This window comes from Pyrgilauda ruficollis, unplaced genomic scaffold, assembly GCF_017590135.1.
Source record: "Pyrgilauda ruficollis isolate IOZ18807 unplaced genomic scaffold, ASM1759013v1 scaffold38, whole genome shotgun sequence".
Taxonomy (NCBI): Eukaryota; Metazoa; Chordata; class Aves; order Passeriformes; family Passeridae; genus Pyrgilauda; species Pyrgilauda ruficollis.
The window spans coordinates 5,400,628-5,419,371 of record NW_024525267.1 but is presented as its reverse complement, the minus strand read 5'-3'; the positions used below and the strand labels follow the sequence as shown (position 1 = coordinate 5,419,371).

The 18,744-nt window shown below is 38.4% G+C and overlaps 1 protein-coding gene across 5 annotated transcripts in view; it reads left to right on the top strand.

Moving 5' to 3' along the window:
* Positions 1–18,744, top strand: part of PPP1R13B (protein phosphatase 1 regulatory subunit 13B) — a 69,996-nt gene continuing 51,252 nt past the window's right edge. For 2 of the 5 annotated variants that reach the window (XM_041476213.1, XM_041476212.1), the window contains exon 1: positions 13,614–13,789. In XM_041476213.1, the coding sequence (XP_041332147.1) occupies positions 13,664–13,789 (126 nt within the window). In that variant the 5' untranslated portion in view covers positions 13,614–13,663. Of the gene's footprint in view, positions 402–13,613; positions 13,790–18,744 lie in introns of those variants that run through there. The other 3 variants (XM_041476216.1, XM_041476215.1, XM_041476214.1) reach the window with 2 other exon arrangements.

The window sequence follows — 18,744 nt, the reverse complement described above, 5'->3', positions numbered from 1 at the left end:
CGGGAGGCGGGCGCGGGTGCCGGTCCCGCATTCCCGGCCCGGCCCCGCGGTCACGTGCGGCCCCGCCCCGGCAAGGAGGCGGCGGCGGGGGTTAACCCGTGGCGGGGCGGCGCGGGTGGAGCGGAGCCGAGCAGAGCAGGAAGCGCCCGGGGAGGGAGGCGGGAGAGGCGGCCGCGCTCCGAGGAGGAGGAAGGGGGTTGGGAGCCCGGCCGCCGTCGCCGCCTTCGCCTCTTCCTTCCGCCCGCTGCGCGGAGCGAGGCGCGCGGGAGGCACCTGTCACAGCCGCCAGGGCGAGCGCGGCGTCCTCCGCGGTGAGAGGCGGCGGCGGCAGCAGCAGCAGCAGGAGAGGCCCGGCACAGCTCAGCGGGCCCGGCGCGGAGAAGGCTGCGGAGATGATGCCGGTGAGTGAGAACGGGGAGAGTTCGCGTCGTCGCTCCCCGGCCTGGCGCCGCGCTGCCGGGCGCTGGGACGCCTCGCCGTTTCCTGCGGGGCTGCCGGCGGCGGATTGAGTGCTCGGCGCCGCCGTCATCCCCGGGCCAGCCGGGACGGAGGGCTGCGGGGCTGCGGAGACGTCGGCGGGCTCCGTGCCGGGGGTGGGGCCGCGGGTCACCGGCGTCCCCGGCTGTGGGGGTGCACGACCTGCCCCCGCCCCTCCACCCGCGGCGGCTGCACCGGCCGTGACAGGTCGGGGGCCGCGTCCCCCCGGGCTGTGGCGGAGCGGCGCCTCACGCACCCCGGCGGGGAGCGCGGGGGTCGCCTCCGGGTCGCTGCCGGCCGCCGAGGCCCGCCGTGAGGCGTGGGGGTGCGTTGTGTTTGGGTGAGTGGGTGTGCGGGCGGTGTGTCTGTTCGTTTCGGGGTTTTCCACCCAAATCCCGATCCCTCGTCGCCTGGGTGCGGGGAAGGGCTGAACCGTCCCGGGGCAGGCGGCTCCGGCCCTCCTGCCGGGGTCAAGGGAGCGCAGGCAGCCGCACCGTGTCAGCTTGGTTCCTTCCTCGGTTCCTGTCACCGCTTTTGTGAAATCGTCGCTTATTTATCGAAGACAAACCCTTTCATTTTCCTGCAAACAACCTTGATTGTCTTCTGTGACTGAATCCCTGTCGGTTTCCTGCCCCCCGCTTCCCTCCCTTGTCGCTGTGGGCTGATGCAGTGGTCAGAAGAGAGTTGTTCCTGATGACTGTTCGTTTTATGACAGGATCCTCTGGGACGGAGTAATAAACAATCACATTCCTTTTGCTGATTTCTTTCAAACTCTATTTGATCTCAAATGTGGCTTTATGAGATACTCCAATATAAGGGGCCATCTCCCATGTTTTCTCTAATTCTAGTAGAAATTAGCTTTTTATTTACAGTTCCTCTGCAGTGTTTGCAGCCGAAGCACTGCAGCAGAATGTTTCTCTGTGAGAACATTAAAGACATCTTTTACAAGATTTTATTACTCTAAATTGTTTCATGACTGAGAGGAGAAAATAAATAGCTCAAACTGGGTGTAAAATTTCAGATTGAAGAGTGCAGGTAGTGTTTAAAAGCCAGGTATTATGACAAGCTTTTTAACATCATGTGCACTTTAACTTCCAGCTGCTGGGTGCCAAAATACTCTATTGATATGGATAAGAATTGCAGTGCACTGGGCATGTTAGAAACCAGCAGCAAAGTTCATGGATTTAGACTTGTGCCATAAACTTATGGATGTTAGCATGTAGAAACAAAAACAAGGTGACAGCTTCATCTTCAATCTCAGCTTGGGTTATGCTTTACATTCATGAAATTCCTATTGAAAACCCAGCATGCCAATGACATGCTAAGTCAGAACAAATGTATTTGCTTCCCATTACTAACCCATGTGTGGGTTTCAGGTTAACGTCAGAACTTGGGCAGTACAGTGATTGACTTCTTAGAAAGTTTCTTTTTACCTATTTGAGTGTTTCTGCCAGTGTCTTGTGTTACCTTCTTGCTTGTTCAAATGTGGAGGTTGTTTATATTTGTTGGAAGGTGGTTGAAGATTCAGACTTTTTACTGTGTTTTTGAAACACACTTCAAAGCATTTTTAACTGACGGATGAATTTTAATAAAAACAAATTACCTTGCTATAGGGGTAGTAGTGTTGCAGATTAGAGCTTAGTGAGTCCGAGTCCTAAAATAAAAAATATTTAATTTTTCTAAAGCCATTTTAGATGCTGTTGTGGACAGTCTATCAGTCAGGAATATGTATATTTAAATAAATATATATATTTAAATGGACTCATGACAGTGCCTTCAGTCTTCCAGTTTTTCATCCCAGCTAGACAACAAGGGTGAAAAAACCCAACTCCATTTACTGGACTCATCAATATATAATATCCAAATAATGTGAACATATGGCTGTAGAACTGGTCCAAGTGTTTTAGGTTTTTACTCATTTTTTTTTGTATTCTGAGAATGGATAAGTTAGTGATCTAACTTTTTACCTTAGAGAATTCCTTGACTTTATATTCATGGAAGCTTTTTTTTTTTCCCCTAAAGCTGTTGGATTTTTGTTTGTGGGTATTTTGGGCTTTGGGTGTTTTTTATGTAATTATCAAAAGCATAAACTAGCAAGAGGAGAGATTTTAATAACTGCTAGACTTACCTACTTGTTACAACAGTTCATCACCATAGTTAAAACTAAGTGTTAAACTTTTGTAGTTTCTTGAGATTCACATTTATTAGACTTGTAGTAATTGATTGGGGCCACTTTTGCACTGGTAATTTTTTGGCATTTGTACAACCATTTTTAAGAGTGAAGGGGTATCTGAAGTCCCTGTTTTTCTCCTTTGGTGTTTGTTGTGATTTTTTTTTCTCCCCTCATATGGGGAACAGTGTTACTTCTCAGGGGTTTTTATCAATTACAGTTTCTTTTGTGAGTGGGATACTTCCCACTCTGTTCTTCAGCATCCTTTTCTTAGAAGGATTTTATTCATTATCTTTTTTCATATTGCCTATTCTGGTTCTGAAAAATACAGAATAACTGTTCTTGGTCCTGAATGCAGATGGGCTTGAAGAAGAATTCATGATTTAGACTACAGTTTTCTCAACTGGATTTTTTTTCCCTTTGCTTTGCTGACAAGACATATCAGTGGTAAACCCTTTCATTGCCTTCAGGAGATAAGGACTATGTGTATGATGAGCTCATGATGCTACACTGAATATCACCTCTGCTAACTGTTCCTATAAGTATGCCTTGACTAGAGGGATGTTTTTTCACTGAAAAGTAAAGGTTAGTCTTTCTTGCGTTCTTGGAATAAAGTGTGCAAACATCTATGTGGTATTCCTTCAAAGAGGAAATCTTTTGGGTTAAAACAACCAGAGTTATATTTATTTGCAAAATTATTGTGGATAAAGCTCCCTTTTCAGCCACAAAATCTATAACCTGATTGGAGGAACCTAGTTATTTATATTTTTGTCTATTTGCCCCAGTAGAGAGACTTTTTTTGTGGTACTGTAGAGTTTGTGTTTGAAAGAGTATTGGAGAATTTTCCTTAAATAAGTATTACCATTTTTCTTGGGCACAAGGGTGCACGCAAGAAAAAACTCACTTATGAGGAGCACAGTTTTCCCACTTATAAAGAAATACAATGCAATAAGGAACTGATATGTTGGAAAAGCGTGTAACACTTTCTTTTTTTTTTTTTCTTTTTTTTTTTTTTTCCTTAATTATGGGTATAATTCTTTTTCAGCATGTGAGGTAACACCACACTAAAGAACTATGTAGAGTTTGTGTAATATCAATAACGTGGTAAGAGAGGTGATGGTGGGTACTGTGTAAGAAATTGTGATGAATTGAATCTTTTAGGAGGAAGAGTTGGTATTGCATGTTCTCCTAGCAGAGCTTTTCTGGTTTTGCCTATTACTAGTGAATATCAGTGAGGTTGCAGCCATCATTCACATTTTTGACAGCATCTGAGGAACCTTATGAGACTTTTTGTGAGGTTAGAGTTGCTGGACACATCTGTGTGTAGGATCAGGTAGCCGTGATGGTTGTTTTCGGAGAACGGAGAGTGAAAAGTTTGGAGTGTTTAGTGGGTTTTTTTCCTAATTAATTTTGTGGGACACTGCAAGTCTTCTCTGAAGATGTCCATGACTAAAGCATATTTTATGTTAGACTAGAGAATTTATATGGAAGCTCCTGACCTATGAAGATGAATAATATGACTGATAAAATACAAAGCAAAGATGGATATCTGCAGGAATTATTTTTCAATTAAGCTGGTGAATTAAGAAAAAGTGGGGGTTTGGTGGACTTTTTGTTGTTTCGTTGGGTTTTTTGGTTTGTTTTAAAATGAGTATACACTTGTCCTGTGTTGGGTCTAAAACATTTCCAAAAAAGTCCAAAGTGGGTATTGTTTATTATATTGCTTATAATTTAAAACCAAAATATTCTTAAATCAGTGTTCCCTGTTCTCTTTCCTTAGGAAGGTTTCTACTGATATAGTTAAACATTGTAAAGGAAGATATGTCACTTTAATACAATTAATTCAATATTATGAATTTTCACTATATTAATATGAGCAATTTTCAGTGATAAGAAGATAAAATATATTGTGATTAATTCAGAACTGTACAGTTCTCAGCAATACTGATATCCTTGTTTGCTGAATAAATCTGAACTGACTGTAGAGAATAATTTGCATGTTTATCAGCCATTATTAATGGAGTTATTTATTGCAACAAAGCTTAAAGGCCATTTCATGTTTTTTTGGATCATGTCACTATTTTTTTAGGTTGACAGAATATGGCCTATTCTGTGGTAAAAATAAGTTCATCAGTTTCACCATGTCAACAAATGTACTATACATGTGCTAGTCTGATAATAGAATATTTAAATATATTTATTAGATATGTGTGGGTCTGTGAAATGTGTGAGAAATTGAGGGAAAGGATGCTCTCTCATATGTTAACATAGATGAGTTTGTTGTCCATTGCAGACTCCAGAGAAAATAACTGTTTGTTTGACAACAAAATTCCATTCCACCAGATTGATTTTTCTAAGCCAAGTTTCATATGAAATACATTATTTAAAAAAACCCTCGCTTATTCACATATTTATATTTAGATGCATACAGCTGTGGAGCAGCCCCCATTATGCCAAGAGTTGCCCATGGACAGAAAAAAGGCAGTGTTTTTTTGTAAAGAATTTGAAGTCTGATGCTTGGTATTAAAATCAGTGCTCATGTTTATTATCTTTTTAAGTATCATGGGGATTCGATAATTTTTTATCTTTGTAAACTATAGGCATCTTTAAAAAGAAAAAATATTTACTGAGAATAGAGATTTGAAGAAGGAAACAAATTATTGCCTGATTCAGGGAGTGGGGGGAAGGCGTCTTGCTCCCTTTCCCTCATGACTCACTGTTGGAATTTACAAGTCTTATGTGTTTGTCTAAATTAAAAGCTTAGTATTACCATACATTAATTACTAGCACAAGATAGCTCAAAATACTTAACCTCTTAAATGAATGTGTGAGCCTGGGATACAGGAGGTTCATTCCTGGGTCTGTATAAGACCCCAGCAAAAGGAGACATAAATTTTTTTTTTTCTTAAATTGAAAAATGATATTATTATATGATCCGAAACATCTTTGAAATCATTCTGCATTTATGAACAGTTTTTCTGTCGGCCTTGAATCTGGTGTCTCATTTGTTCTTAAATTGGGGTAAGATTTTTAAGTAAACAAATATTCTAAGATAGGAATTTTAACACTTCAGGCTGGTACATTTTTCTGGGAGTTGGGAAATCTGCCATTATCATCTATTAAACCTGAAAGCATGTAATAATCTTGAATGTGTTAGGCAATTTATCAGTGGAGTGTGCTCAATGTTTTGAGGTTCTGAAAGCAATTTTTTTATGACAGACAATAATAGAATTATATTGTGCAATAATAGACACCATCCTTCAGAAGCAGATTTGTGTGTCAAAAGCAACAATGGTACCTGGAGGACAAAGCATAAATTCTGTAATAACTCAAAGAATGCGAACTGCCTAGTGGAGGGACAAAAAATTTTTTGAACTTCAAATTTCAGTCACTTACTTGGATTTTAGGTCACCCTGTTATTTTTCTTAGATCATGCTTGGAACAAGTACATGTGCTGTACTGGAGAGCAGGTTTATCACTGTGGTGCAGTAGGATGTTGGAGCAGCTGAATTCCTTTCTGGGCTGAGGTTTCACAATAGGGATGAGCTGGGTTAACCATTTCCTGCAGCTCTGGAAGTGGGCTGCTTCCTCTTCCTTGCTGCCCACTCCCACCATTGGCTGTGAATGGACTGCACTGCTTGTCTCAGCAAACCCGTCCAGCTCACTGAACATGTAACAATAGCTGTATCCAAAGAGATTTGCAGAGATTGATGTACACGTGTGTGTATGTGAGTGTATACATGTATGTGTGTGTGTATTGCATTGACTGTTGTCCTGTCCACGTTGGTACAGGAGGGAACAGACTGCTTGGCTAAGAGTGATAACAGAAAAGGGGATGGGCAAGTGGAATCTCTCTCTTCAAGTATTTTTGTTTATTCAGTTTAGTTTATTGTGGAGCTCTACCCCAGGCAATATATTTTGAACAGGTGAGTAGAGCAGTGAGGTGAAACTAAAGTCTCTGCAGTGCGGTAACGTTGTTACTTCAGAGATAAGTTATGGTTTCACCAGTTTCCACATCTTTATTGCGTACCCAGTAACACTTTACATTTTCTCTGAAATGGGAAAAAGTAAGGGATATTGGTTTTTTGGTAAAATATGTGGTCTTTGAGGAAATCTTGAGAAACAAATATGAAGTTGGGACACAAAAAAAATGGAAAACAAATAAAATTTAACTGGCAGTTGCTAGTCTATCATCGTTCCCCACCCCTCACTTTGCAGTAGTGCATTCCTTCTGATTTCTGCCCATTATTTCCTTATTCTCTAGATTCATAGTGTATTCTAGCTTTGCTAGTGGAAGTACAATTAAGATTTTTTAGTTTCCAGTTCACTGCTTTGCTTAGCAGCAGAATTCTATTTATGTGTGAAGAGTGTAGCTATAAAATACTTTATTTAAGGAATTTCAACTCCAGCAGGAAGCAATCTCATCTAAACTTGCATATGTTGCAGACACTGTATTTAACCCATGTGTCCTTATGTCTGTTTGACAAAAGGATTTCAGTGTTCGCATGATTAAACTTTTGTTTATAAATTGAGAATGGGGGAAGAAATGGAGGCTTCAATTTTGTGTAGATGAAATGGATGTAACTGCAGGGGTTGCTGAAGTCCTGCATCCCTGCTGCCCCCTCTCTTGTATTGGGTCTCTCTGGTATTTATCTGTTTCTGTGCTGAGCTGTTTGCAAACTCAGCAGGAAGTTGTTTGCCTTTACTTTTTTTTTTTTTTTTAATTCCTTTGTTCCTTTTGGCTTTTTTCCCTGCCAGATACTTCTCTGCCATCTGAGCGCCCTGAAAATGACTCAGTGCAGGGTCAGATAAGCACTGGAACCAGCCCAAGAAAGGGCAGAAGTGTGTAGATTGCAGGAAGGATGTAATCAGTTTTATCAGTTTAGGTTTGGATCTTGTAGCCTGAGATGACTCCATGGTGGTGAATGAATATGGGAGATGGATTCATACCAAAAGCATCTAGATCTATGTCCAAAATGGCAAAGAACCTAACTTCCCTGCTCTCTGAAGTCAGAACAAGTAAACTGAGTTTCTAAGGTTTCTGCCAGGCTAATCTAGGAGAGTCTCTCCAGTCCCAAATCCCATGCTCATAAGCACAATGCATTGACTAGCATCTGAATTAATTCTGTGTTCTAATCTCTTGGGAGCCAGTTGGACACTGGCAGACCAGAAAGCCTTGTTTTCCTTAAATCCACAATGTGTTTGTCCAGACCCACTAAGGTGAATAGCTGAGAATTGTTCAGAGTTCCTGTATTAGATGAAAAAAGTAGAAGAGCTGCATTAACATGAGGACAAAAGTCTTGCCTACATTGCTCTCTGGTGTTTAAAGGAAAAGAAACAGAATGGTTTGAGACTGGCAAAGTTTACCACAGCCATTAAGTACAGGCTTACCTGCTTAATTTTTTTTTCTCTAAGAAGCTGGGCAAAGTCTATGTTTATAGTAACAGGTACAGTTTAAGTTGAGAAGACATACTTTTAATGCATTTTCGCATGAGAAAATCCTTTTCTAATCCTGTTTCCTAATGCAATTTGTCTAATTTATATTTCAAGACAGTGCTGCACCTGTTGGTATTCTTACTGCTGCTCTGCAGATGATACTTTCAAAATACTATGGTACTTTCAACATCATTCAACTTTTTATTTTCTTACCTCCTCCTCCTTCCCCCATGCTTACTACTTTATAAGCAAACATGCATTAGAAAGCATATCTGACTATTTTCTGAAATCTTAACCAAGGTGGTGGTCAAAATCTGTCCTGAATTTATTCTACCTAGGCAGAGGGTTTTTCAAATGGCTTAAATCCCAAACATTGTCATAATATGTCTTTAATAAATGTTACTGGTATCTCAGTCACTTCCTTTGAACAGATAAAATGTAAGGAGAGGATATTCACATTGTTATGGTACAATTGATATCTGTAAAATGGTTGGTAGGCTGTTAGTGTTTCATGGAGAGAATAATGTGGTAGCCAGAGCATAAACCATGTCATGGTGTGGACAGCATAGGAAACTAGTATCCCTAACAAGTTTAAACAGTTCAACCAGTGGTTATTTGACAGAAACTGTAACCCACTGACAGCTGAACTAACTTGTTTGGGCATCTGAGAAAGCATCTGTGAAGCCATTGCTTACAAATCCTACAAGATAGTTTTTATACTACATGGGTATGTTAGATATCTGATTTATTCAAATATATGTGTCAAAGTAGTCAAACCTAGTTCTTAGTGTTAAAGTTGCTATTCAGATCTGTCCACAGAGAAGTGGTTAGATTTTACTGCTGTGTACTTAAAATGCAAGTTCTTGGAATTGAAATTTTGAATGATTTTTCAGGCTAGTGAACGGGTTAATTACTATTCAGGAACCAAACAGTTGGACTTTAGGTATGTTTTGGGAGATGGCTGAATTCTTGAAACAGTGTCTTGTAAAAATAAACTATGAAACTCTTCTCTGTGTGCAGCCTCATCTCTGCGTGCAGCCCTGAATGTCTCAGCATGCCTGATGCTTAATTTCCTAATGTACTGTTTTATTGTCCCAAGTCATCTAAGTTTCAGTCAATTTTAGCTGCAAGTCTGAATCACATACTTCTGATTGTGGAAAAAAGATCTGTAATGGTTGACCTCCTTTACACTTCTAAATCATGTCAGGTTCAATGCAATCATTTTAAAACCATATCACATGGATTTGAGTCCTTCTTCTGAATAGTTTTTTTGGTCTACTAATAGTACAGTGTAGCTGTCATTTTATTGTTATTTATTAACACTTCAGCAAGGGCTTGTTAGATATAGGAAGGTGCTATACATATCCAGGCTTTACACTCAAACAAATAAATTTAAAGTCTTGTTTACAGTGCTCTCTTCCTGCCAAATTCCTGGCTGCAGTACTTTATTTTTACCTTTTCCCCTCACTCCGAGATGGTGGAGAGCAATAGTATTTGTTTTTTGTCAAAGTGATAGGAGGTAAAGTTGTGAAGGAGATTAAATCAGTTTAAATTCTGAAAAACTGTTCTGTTTACCTCAGTGTGATTTTGAAATCCAGTTCAATACTTACATTGGAATAATTTAATTTATATATCAAGTATTTTAGTTTTGCTTATTTTTAGCTAAACATAAAGTACTTTTGAATTGGATCCACTTTGCTGAGTACCAACCTCTAGAATATTTTGATAGAGGAATTCTTGTGTTTATGGTTCAAAATTATAACCTGAAAAAGCACTTTAAGGGACATAAAAGACACACTACATCAGAGGATTTACTGTACAGTGTTTCTAATATGGTATTTTTGTGTCTCTGGATGTTTTGTAACATTCAACCTGAAAAATCTTTGATTTGAGTCTTCAAGGCATTGCTGGATTTACCCCCATTTGGTGCTGCTCCTTTCCCCCAGCTATCTAAAGCTACCTAATACTGCTCAGTTCTGAAGAACTGAGAAGCTTTGACACAAAATTACAAGGAAGCTTGATCTAGAGTGTGCATGTAGTTGCCCTTATTTTCTCTGAGCAGGAAAAAGCTTTTGGTCAGCTTTTTCTTATTATCCCTCCAATGATTTAGAAATTTTTCAAGCACTGAGGTTTCAACAGCCTCTTTTCTTCCAGTGCTCAGGGGTGAGTGTTCTGATGTGTCTGAATTTGTCTTCCTCCCCCACCACACCTGAAGTAGGGACCAAAGTCTTTCAGTGATTCTTCTTGTTAAGTAGTGCATTTTCTTGTGAGACGAGATGTATTCAAATATGTGAAAGAAAGCAAAAATAGGAATGTTTTCATGTAGATCTGTATGGTTTTATATATCAGTATCTGTAGTCATAATGGAATAAACAGTCTGGTTTCCTGTGGGCTTAGGGGTGCCACTGTGTTTCTAACATCTTTTGGAGAGCAGATTGTAAAATCCCTTCCATTCATTCCAGCCTCATACGGGAAAAAGGAAAAACCCCAAAACTCATTCTCTGGGTAGGTTATTGAGTGTACAGTTGTTAGTGTAATGGAACATCATGTTTTTACCTCATGCAATATGCTTAAGAAATGCATAAATCTTGCTTGTCAGTTTACTGAAGTGGAAGGGATATGTAAACCTAGGTACCTGTCTCATTAAGTGTTATTAATTTATAATGATCTGTGAAAATATTGATTTTGTTGTTATTGTTGATGGGGTTTTGGTTTTATGTTTGTTTGTTTTCCCAGTATGATCCATGGATTTTTGCTTGATCCTGCTGTAGAAACAGAAAGAGAATACATACAAAAAACCCCAAGGTGTTTGGGTTTTTAAAAGTCTTGGATGCAAATTATAAGAAGTTAATTTTCATCTGGATGTAATATTAAGGTGTCTGTTTAGATTCATTTTCCACAAATGTAGAAAAGCTTAGCTTAGAGAGCCTCTGTGCAATCATGCATATTTGTAGTTAAGCATGTTTAAATAAACTGTACATTTGCACGTTCAGCATTTACAATATGGCTTATATAGAAAGAGAAGTGACAATAGCAAAAGAGTAAATAAAATAGGCTGGCAAAGTGACACAAAAGTTATTAAAACAAATAAGCAAACAATTAATTTAAAGTTATTGCTACCCTGCATGCAGTATGGTGTTACATTCCTTCTGAACTCTTGCTTTTCTTCTTACTTGCTCATTACTTCTCTAAGTGTTCTTAGCTGCTCACATCTACCAGTTTTGTTCTCTATAGCTTTATTTTTCTCTAGCTACTTTTCAGTAGTTTTCCATTTTGTATAGGCGTTTGATGCAAAGTTGTATACATTTTAGAGAATTAGACTTCTCAATTTTCCTTTATATCCTTTCTTCCTACATCATTCCATGTAGTTTCCAGAGATCACGAGTGTGTTAATATTGAAGTACTTCAGTGGGATCACAGGCTGCAATTACTTTCCTGCTGAGTGATTTACATAGTCTGCAGGTGTATAGATTTGCTACATATGAGCCTTGTCATACAGAGCAAGACTCGTTGGGATTTTTTTTTTGCATTTAATGTCGGAAAACAGCTTATGTCAGTGAAATAGTGCATGTATCTTACCTCCTTCATTTAGAACATTCACAACTTCTTGACATTTTAGTGAGAAAAATCCCCTTCTTTCTTTAATTTAGGATTTTGAGGCTGATACATTAAGCAACCAGAGACTGGTGTTCTTATCTCCACATATAGCCTAGATTTGTATTTACCTATCTGACAGTAACACTTCTAAAGCAACCAAATGCCTGCAGTGGATCAGGTACTCAGTGTGGAGATGGTTCTTTCATAGAACATTAGGGGCTACTCTGTGTTTGTATTGGTTTTATTATTTATCTGATTTAACAAATTACACACAGATGTTTTCAGTTATTTCAGGAGGGAATGACAGGATGAAAGAGAAATTCAGTGACACATGTTTATTTTAGTTCCTATTCTTCTTTTGAAAGAACCCCGTTATCCAATAGATAGGACAGGCTTTAGTGTTTGATCCTGCCATAATACTGCTGGTGTGCATGTCTGTCTTGCCTTCCTAAGTAAGGTTTTTGTAAGTTTGGGGGGCAGTTTAGAAGAATTCAGACCATAGCTGTGGTTGAAAGAGTGGCACAGTATGTGTTAAAACAGGCCCAGCTTTTCCTCTCAAATATTTATTCATGTGATAGTTTGTTTTTCTGGCAGATCAAGATACAATCTGGTTTTGGAGAACAACCAGATTAGATTTTTTCCATCCTTCCTAAAGCAAAACAACCCTTCCCTTATAAGAAATAACCTTGAGTTTCTCATTTATTTAAAATGTTCTTAGTTGCTAACAGGTTAATTTTTTTAAAAGTTGCAGCATTTTAAACATCTACTATTCTACCAATGATATTCTCAATAAATCTCTCAACATGGTACATGTTTGCTGTGCAGGAAGGAAGAATACTGCATGGGATCAGAATGTTTTTGTTAGTGACAAAATGTGTTATGGAGGGACAGTACTGATTCTGAATGTTGAAGCACATCAAATAAAGTTCATTCGCTTTGTCTGCTCTGCTACTGCTGGTAGGGAAGGGTAAAGTAAAAATGCTGTAGCTCACAGGCAAAGTTGAGAGCTCCATACTTTTCTGTTCTTGCTGTTAATGTGCAATGTGCTACACAAAATGTGTCTCATAGCTCTGAGAGAGGTGAGTTGTGTGATTCTGCTGATATTTCATAGTATGGATCAATTCGTTTGGGTTTATTTTTGTTTTGTTTTTACTCCTGAGTCCCTCCTCTCTCCATTTGCTCTGGGAAGGGAATGGATCAAGCTGCAGAATTATGCTTTGCTCCTGCAGTTGTAGAGTAAAGGCTAAATGCCCTGTTGGTGCTGTTGCGCTGCCTGTTCCCCACGCCCGAGTCCTGTATAGTGCTGACAGGAAAGATGATAAACATTTGCTGTCCCTTGACATGATGAGACAGTCAGAAACATAGTTTACAGTTTATATTCTCTGCTGCTTGAATTATGTTCAGCAAGAAGACAAACTTTGCCAAGAATGGAGTAGTGCCTGAGCTACAGTGTTTTTAGGTATGTGGTGTTGTTTTTAAGCTGGTTGTTCCACTTAAATATTTTCTTTTCATTTAAGAAAATGTGTCATGGAAATGTCTTTTGACAATTGTTAGGATCGTTTGCTCTTAGGACTTCTGCTCCTGTCATTGCCCCTTCAATAGGAAAATCACTTCTGTGTCTTTTGAGACAGTCAGAGCCTTACATGTGAATTTATTTAAGATAAATACTTACTGCTTGTCATTATTATAATAGCAACAAAGACTACTATTGCACAATGAGAGGATAGCAGAACTCCTGTACTGCAACCTTGCCTAATTAGGTGAAACTTGATCTAGCCTATCTTGTTCCTGTCACAACTGTGGCCTGTCTTGTTTCTTTAGAACATCTTATCACTGCTCGTCATTACTGCCTGAATTCATGTGCCAGTAGACCACAAATACTCCATTTAAGTAGTTTTTCACTGTAGTTGTTGCACAGAAACTGTTATTAGGTTTTAGCTTTACTCAAGGTTTTTATATTCACTGCTATTTACAACTGTCCACATGAAGAATATTTTAAGGATGGTTCTTCAGAATATTGTAAAAGCATCAAAAGGGAAATCTTGGCTACCAAAAAAGACTGGACTTAAATCTAAACAGTGGACCAAGGACAGAATTATAAAAAAGAAGGTGGGACAACATTGGTTTTTTGTTTATTTGCTGTAATCTTAAGCAGTTTTGGATTTCTTTTTGTAAAACCAAACAGTGACTCTTTATAGTGGATTAGAAAGTGTGTGTGTGTGTGAGAGATTTTTACTTGAACAGAGGGGATTTTTGCCTTATATGAGTTTCTTCTGTATATAAAATGGCTGAAATTTTTAGTTTTACTTTGCATAGCTTGATTTATTATTATTATTAGTTTCCGATTCAACCAAAGTGGACTTCTGAGTATAAAACAGTAGCTTTTAATTTTTAAATCTGCCACCTTAAGACTAAAGAAATGTTTTGGAAAGAGTAATGCCACTCTGATGGAAGGAAAATTCTACTGGCTTGCCTGTTGAATCCCCAAGGATGTATTCAATTTTCATTTACTATTTTTTTACCAAGCCAGATAACATCTTTACATCTAACATTGAATTGCTGGTATTCCCTGAAAGCAATGCACTAAACAATCAGTATTTTGTTAATACTTCCTGCTTAGTGGAAGAGAGCTATGGTAGTACTTTCTGCATTCACACTATTGAAAATAAAGAAGAAAGAATAGTGCTGGTTCAATTTACAACACTACATATGGTTGTGTGTCTATAGAATTTGTAGAAATTGTTCCTTGTTTGTAAAATGATAAAATTAAGATCAGTGCTGCAAATCACCTTTATTATTTGACAAAAAGCACGATCTTTAGTAAAATACCATGTTGATTGGTTTTGTTTTGGTTTGTGGTTTAGATATTTTGTTTGATGGGGTGTCTTTTTCTTATTTTGTTGAAAGGTTTGTAAAAGATACAAATGCCTGTCTTTGTATCCTATGCTTTTTCCATGGCATGATTTTTCAATGCAGTAGGTAGGTCAGGCTTTTCTGGAATTCAGTGGATTTTGGATGACTTTGCTGTAGCTGTTGACAAGGTCAAACACAAGACTGTAGAAACATCAGCACCTCCCTGTCCTTAACCTTGGCCAAAATATTTTTAATAATTTGAGAACATTTGGTTCCATGGTACAAATTCAATGGGACACTTCTGTTATGTGCAGATTTTGAAGATTGTTTTTGTTCAGGAAAATTGACTCAAACCCTCACACTGAGCTGCTCTGCTCTTCACCTTTGCCTGGTGTTGTCAGACTGAGCTTTGTTTCCAAGTAAATTGCAGTGTTGCCAATTCCAATATACAAAAAAAAAACTTGAATGGGACTTTGCTGCATATCCCCACCTAATAAAAAAAAATACTAATTTTTTTGTCATTCTGTCGTTTATAATCTAGTTGTGTTGTTTATCATCTGGTTCTGGAGTCTTGGTGGTGGGTGTCCTTTTGTGTAGAGTTTGAGGTTCAGGGGGTTTTGTGTGTGTATGGTTTTTTCTGGTTTGGGTTTGCAAGTGGGGGTTTTTTTGTTTGTGTTTGTGTGTGGTTTTTTGGTTTGGGTGGATTTTTTTTTTTTTAACCTTTCATTTTAGTGAACACAACTTTTTTTTTTCCCCCTGATTTTCCAGCTGGGATTATTATGTAATAAAAGGATCTTTGAAGCTGAGTCATCTTGAATTCATTTAGTTTTGGTTTTAATTTATTGCCAGTTCACCCATGTGTACTGCGAATTTTACAGCACCACAGTTATGTTGTTCTTCAAGCACATCTTCCTTAATGATTTGGGGAATAAAATATTTAAGAGTATTTTTAACATCTTATTCATATCTCATCAGTTGATGAAATGGAATGGGCAGCTTATACTTTAGGACTGTTTTAGTAAGCTTGTGATGCATTTGAGGTGGGGCATACTGGTTACCCTGTCAGATATGAAACATTTAGATCTCTGAACATTAGAACTAAGTGATGTGTGGGATGTTGTACAATGAGATGCAGTTGTAGTGCCACAGTGGTTCCTTCCTCCTTTTCCCAAGGTGCTGTGAGGCCACACCTCACCTTATACTGGGGGTCCCCACAAAACTCTGAACCATTACATTTGGAGGACCCTGACTTGAAGATGTGAAAAATAGTGAACTATGAGCATCATGTTCATATTTTGTTAAATAGGGCTGGTGAAGTTTATGGACAATGGGAAAGATCACTGCACCAGTGCAGCCTTGTTTTGATCTGGAGTCTTGCTGTTCTCCAACCTTCTGACCTTTCCTGTGTATTAGTAATATTTTGTGCATTTGCAAATGCAGCAAATGCTGCAGGTTTCTGAGAGTTTAGTAGGAATCCATTGTTTAAGGAATCCTCGTATTTATAGGCCTTATCAACTTCCAAAATCCTTTGTTATAGCTGGGCTATTTGCTAGTTTCTTAAATAAATTAGACATTCTTTTTTACTTTTTAATTAACCAGCATAAAATTTTGACAGCTGATTTTATTGGTTTGTTTCAAGCTACTTTAGACAAATCTCATTGAAATTAGGCAGATAGTACTAGATGAGGTCAGCATAAAATTTAGACAAATCTCATTGAAATTAGGCAGATAGTACTAGATGAGGTTTGTCATTTGAAGATTCACAGAAAAAAATATTCCACAAGATAGGGTATCCTTAATGAAGAGAGCAAATATAAAAAAAACCTCTGGAACTTCTTCAGAGCCACTTGATTTAAAGATCAGTCTTCTGCTCTTGGTTAATAAGACCCATTTGCAATAATCCCGTAAGAAATTGTGTAATGCTGATTTGCAAGGTGAGAACTTAAGTATTGAATCGTCATGAACGTTGTAAGCATCAGCTGATCAGAGCTGGAAATCTTTTAGGAAGAGTCTTCAGCTTCCACCTTTTAATGATAATTGTGTATATTGTGAAAAGATAGCATATGTCCCACTGTCTTTTAAACAGTGAAAGAAAGCAAAATTTCAGAGCCTTGTTTTGGGGAGAATAAAAGTCCATTTTTAATCTGTGTTGCCTGATGGAGAAACGTTATCAGCCAGAACTCGTTAGTGTACCTAGAATTATCCCTGTGTTCCAAAGTCTCTTACATGGTAACTGGTGTCTTGACAGTCCTTTGGTAGAATTATTTGCGTCAAGGAGCAACAACAAGATCTCTTGCTGTTCCTCCAGATGTAGCAATTTAGGAATCAAGCCAAAAGATAATATGATGCAGGGATGTTGAACTCATTCTGTAGCAAGTGCCAAATTATATTTTCCACTAGAAAACATCACAAGAGGCATGTTTTATAGATTTCTCTAACTTCAGGCTGTGTTGCTTTAGCTGATGATGATAAATATTGCACTTGGACAGCTATTCTTCTAAAATAGCAGTTTTATATGTAATGCAATCTTTGTTTTTTTTCGCTTGTCCCTTTTAAGCTATACTCATTTTCCCCTGCTGTAGCCAGAAGTTTACTGCCCACCTTTTAAATTTTATGTAAATCTCAGCTCCTGCTTGATTTTAGCAGAACTGTCTGAATCTAAAACAAGGTATTTCAATGTTTTAATAAATAACAAACGGCTTCCCTAAAGATAATGTCTGGTGATCTGGCAGTGGTTCACTCCCATGGATTGACTCTGACTTCTGACATAGCAAAATGTAGTTTAAAATGTGATATAGGATTATAATGCCTAAGTGATGTCGCTCTTCTGTCCTAGGCAGATGCTAGAAACTTAACATTTGTAAGGTCAGTTGTTTTTTTTAGTCCTGTTGATATCTTGCTTCTCACAGCCTGTAGTTTGTGGGTTGTTTTTGTTGTTTACACAAGTGAACTCTTAGTTGCTCTTGTTTCCAGTAGGTATTGTTTTCCTAGAGCTCTGGAAGTCTTTCAGTTAACTGCAGAGAACCTTTCATTTAACAGTTTGTGGATCTGTCTTGCTGATGATAGTTGCTGTCTCCTTCCTTTGGCAAAAATGCTGGCTTATTTCCCTGCCACTGCAGGTGTAAGGGGCTTCAGATTGCAGATCTACAATGATGCTGTAGCTCTTTTTCTGTCAAAGAAAAGAAAGTGTCCTAAGTATCCCTTCAGCAAATAAGTACCAGGTAGGTGTAGGTATTTGAAATAGCCTGAGTCCTGTTGAACAACTGCTGTTGCACATGACAGCTCGTGAAAGGGGCAAAGGTAACAATCCTGGAAATCCTGAGAGGAAATCTCTGTGGTTCTGTCAGTTCTTTAACCCTTCACAACATGTAGGCCTTAAACAAAATTTCCCTACATTTTTATAAGATTTTCTTTTAAATCTGTACTTCTACATTTCTAAAAGAGGAGTTAAACTCCTCTATGAGAGGAGTTAAATATTTAATTAAATTATTCCTGCGCTTCAGCAAGAGAAGTAATTTTATGCACAACTATTGTCTGACAAGTTCCTGGTTGTGCTTTCTCTGTGGGCAGGTTGTCTATTGCAGAGCATGGTGAAGGTGGATCTCAACATAGATATTTTTTTTTTCCAGTGATAGCAAAATAGCAAGTTAATGTAACTAGCACATGAGCTGATACAAAAAAAAAAAAGCTTTTGTGAGATAAGTATATTGAAGTAAATTTAGGCAGCATGAACTTTTCAGATTTGATCAAAATCAGAAGTGTTGACCATAAATAATATGACCTTGTTCATATTTTTGAGTAACAGCATGAATGCTTGAGTTTACCAATAGTAAAATTTAAGGTTTTAATGTTTGTTAGTAGCCTATAGCTGAATAAGTTTTTTGTGTCTGAGATTCACTCCCAGTTTTGTGGATTCTTTTGCAGGCCATATGGAGGCAGTTGGCTTCAAATTGGAAAGTGTATTAAGAAACTGCTGGTTTCACAAGTCTACATTTTGGCAGAAAATTTTGCTCATTTTTTTATTCTGTGCAAGCTGAAGTCTGTTGGTTGCACTACCTTTGTGAATTTTACTAATACAGTCAAAAGCATCACTGGGCTTTAAATTTTGTCCTGAACTCTAAGTTTACACAGCTTGAATGTGAGTAGGATGTGAGGAAAGCTGTTTAGAAATATGGAAATTGATTGCAGTAATTTCTCACCCCATATATGGG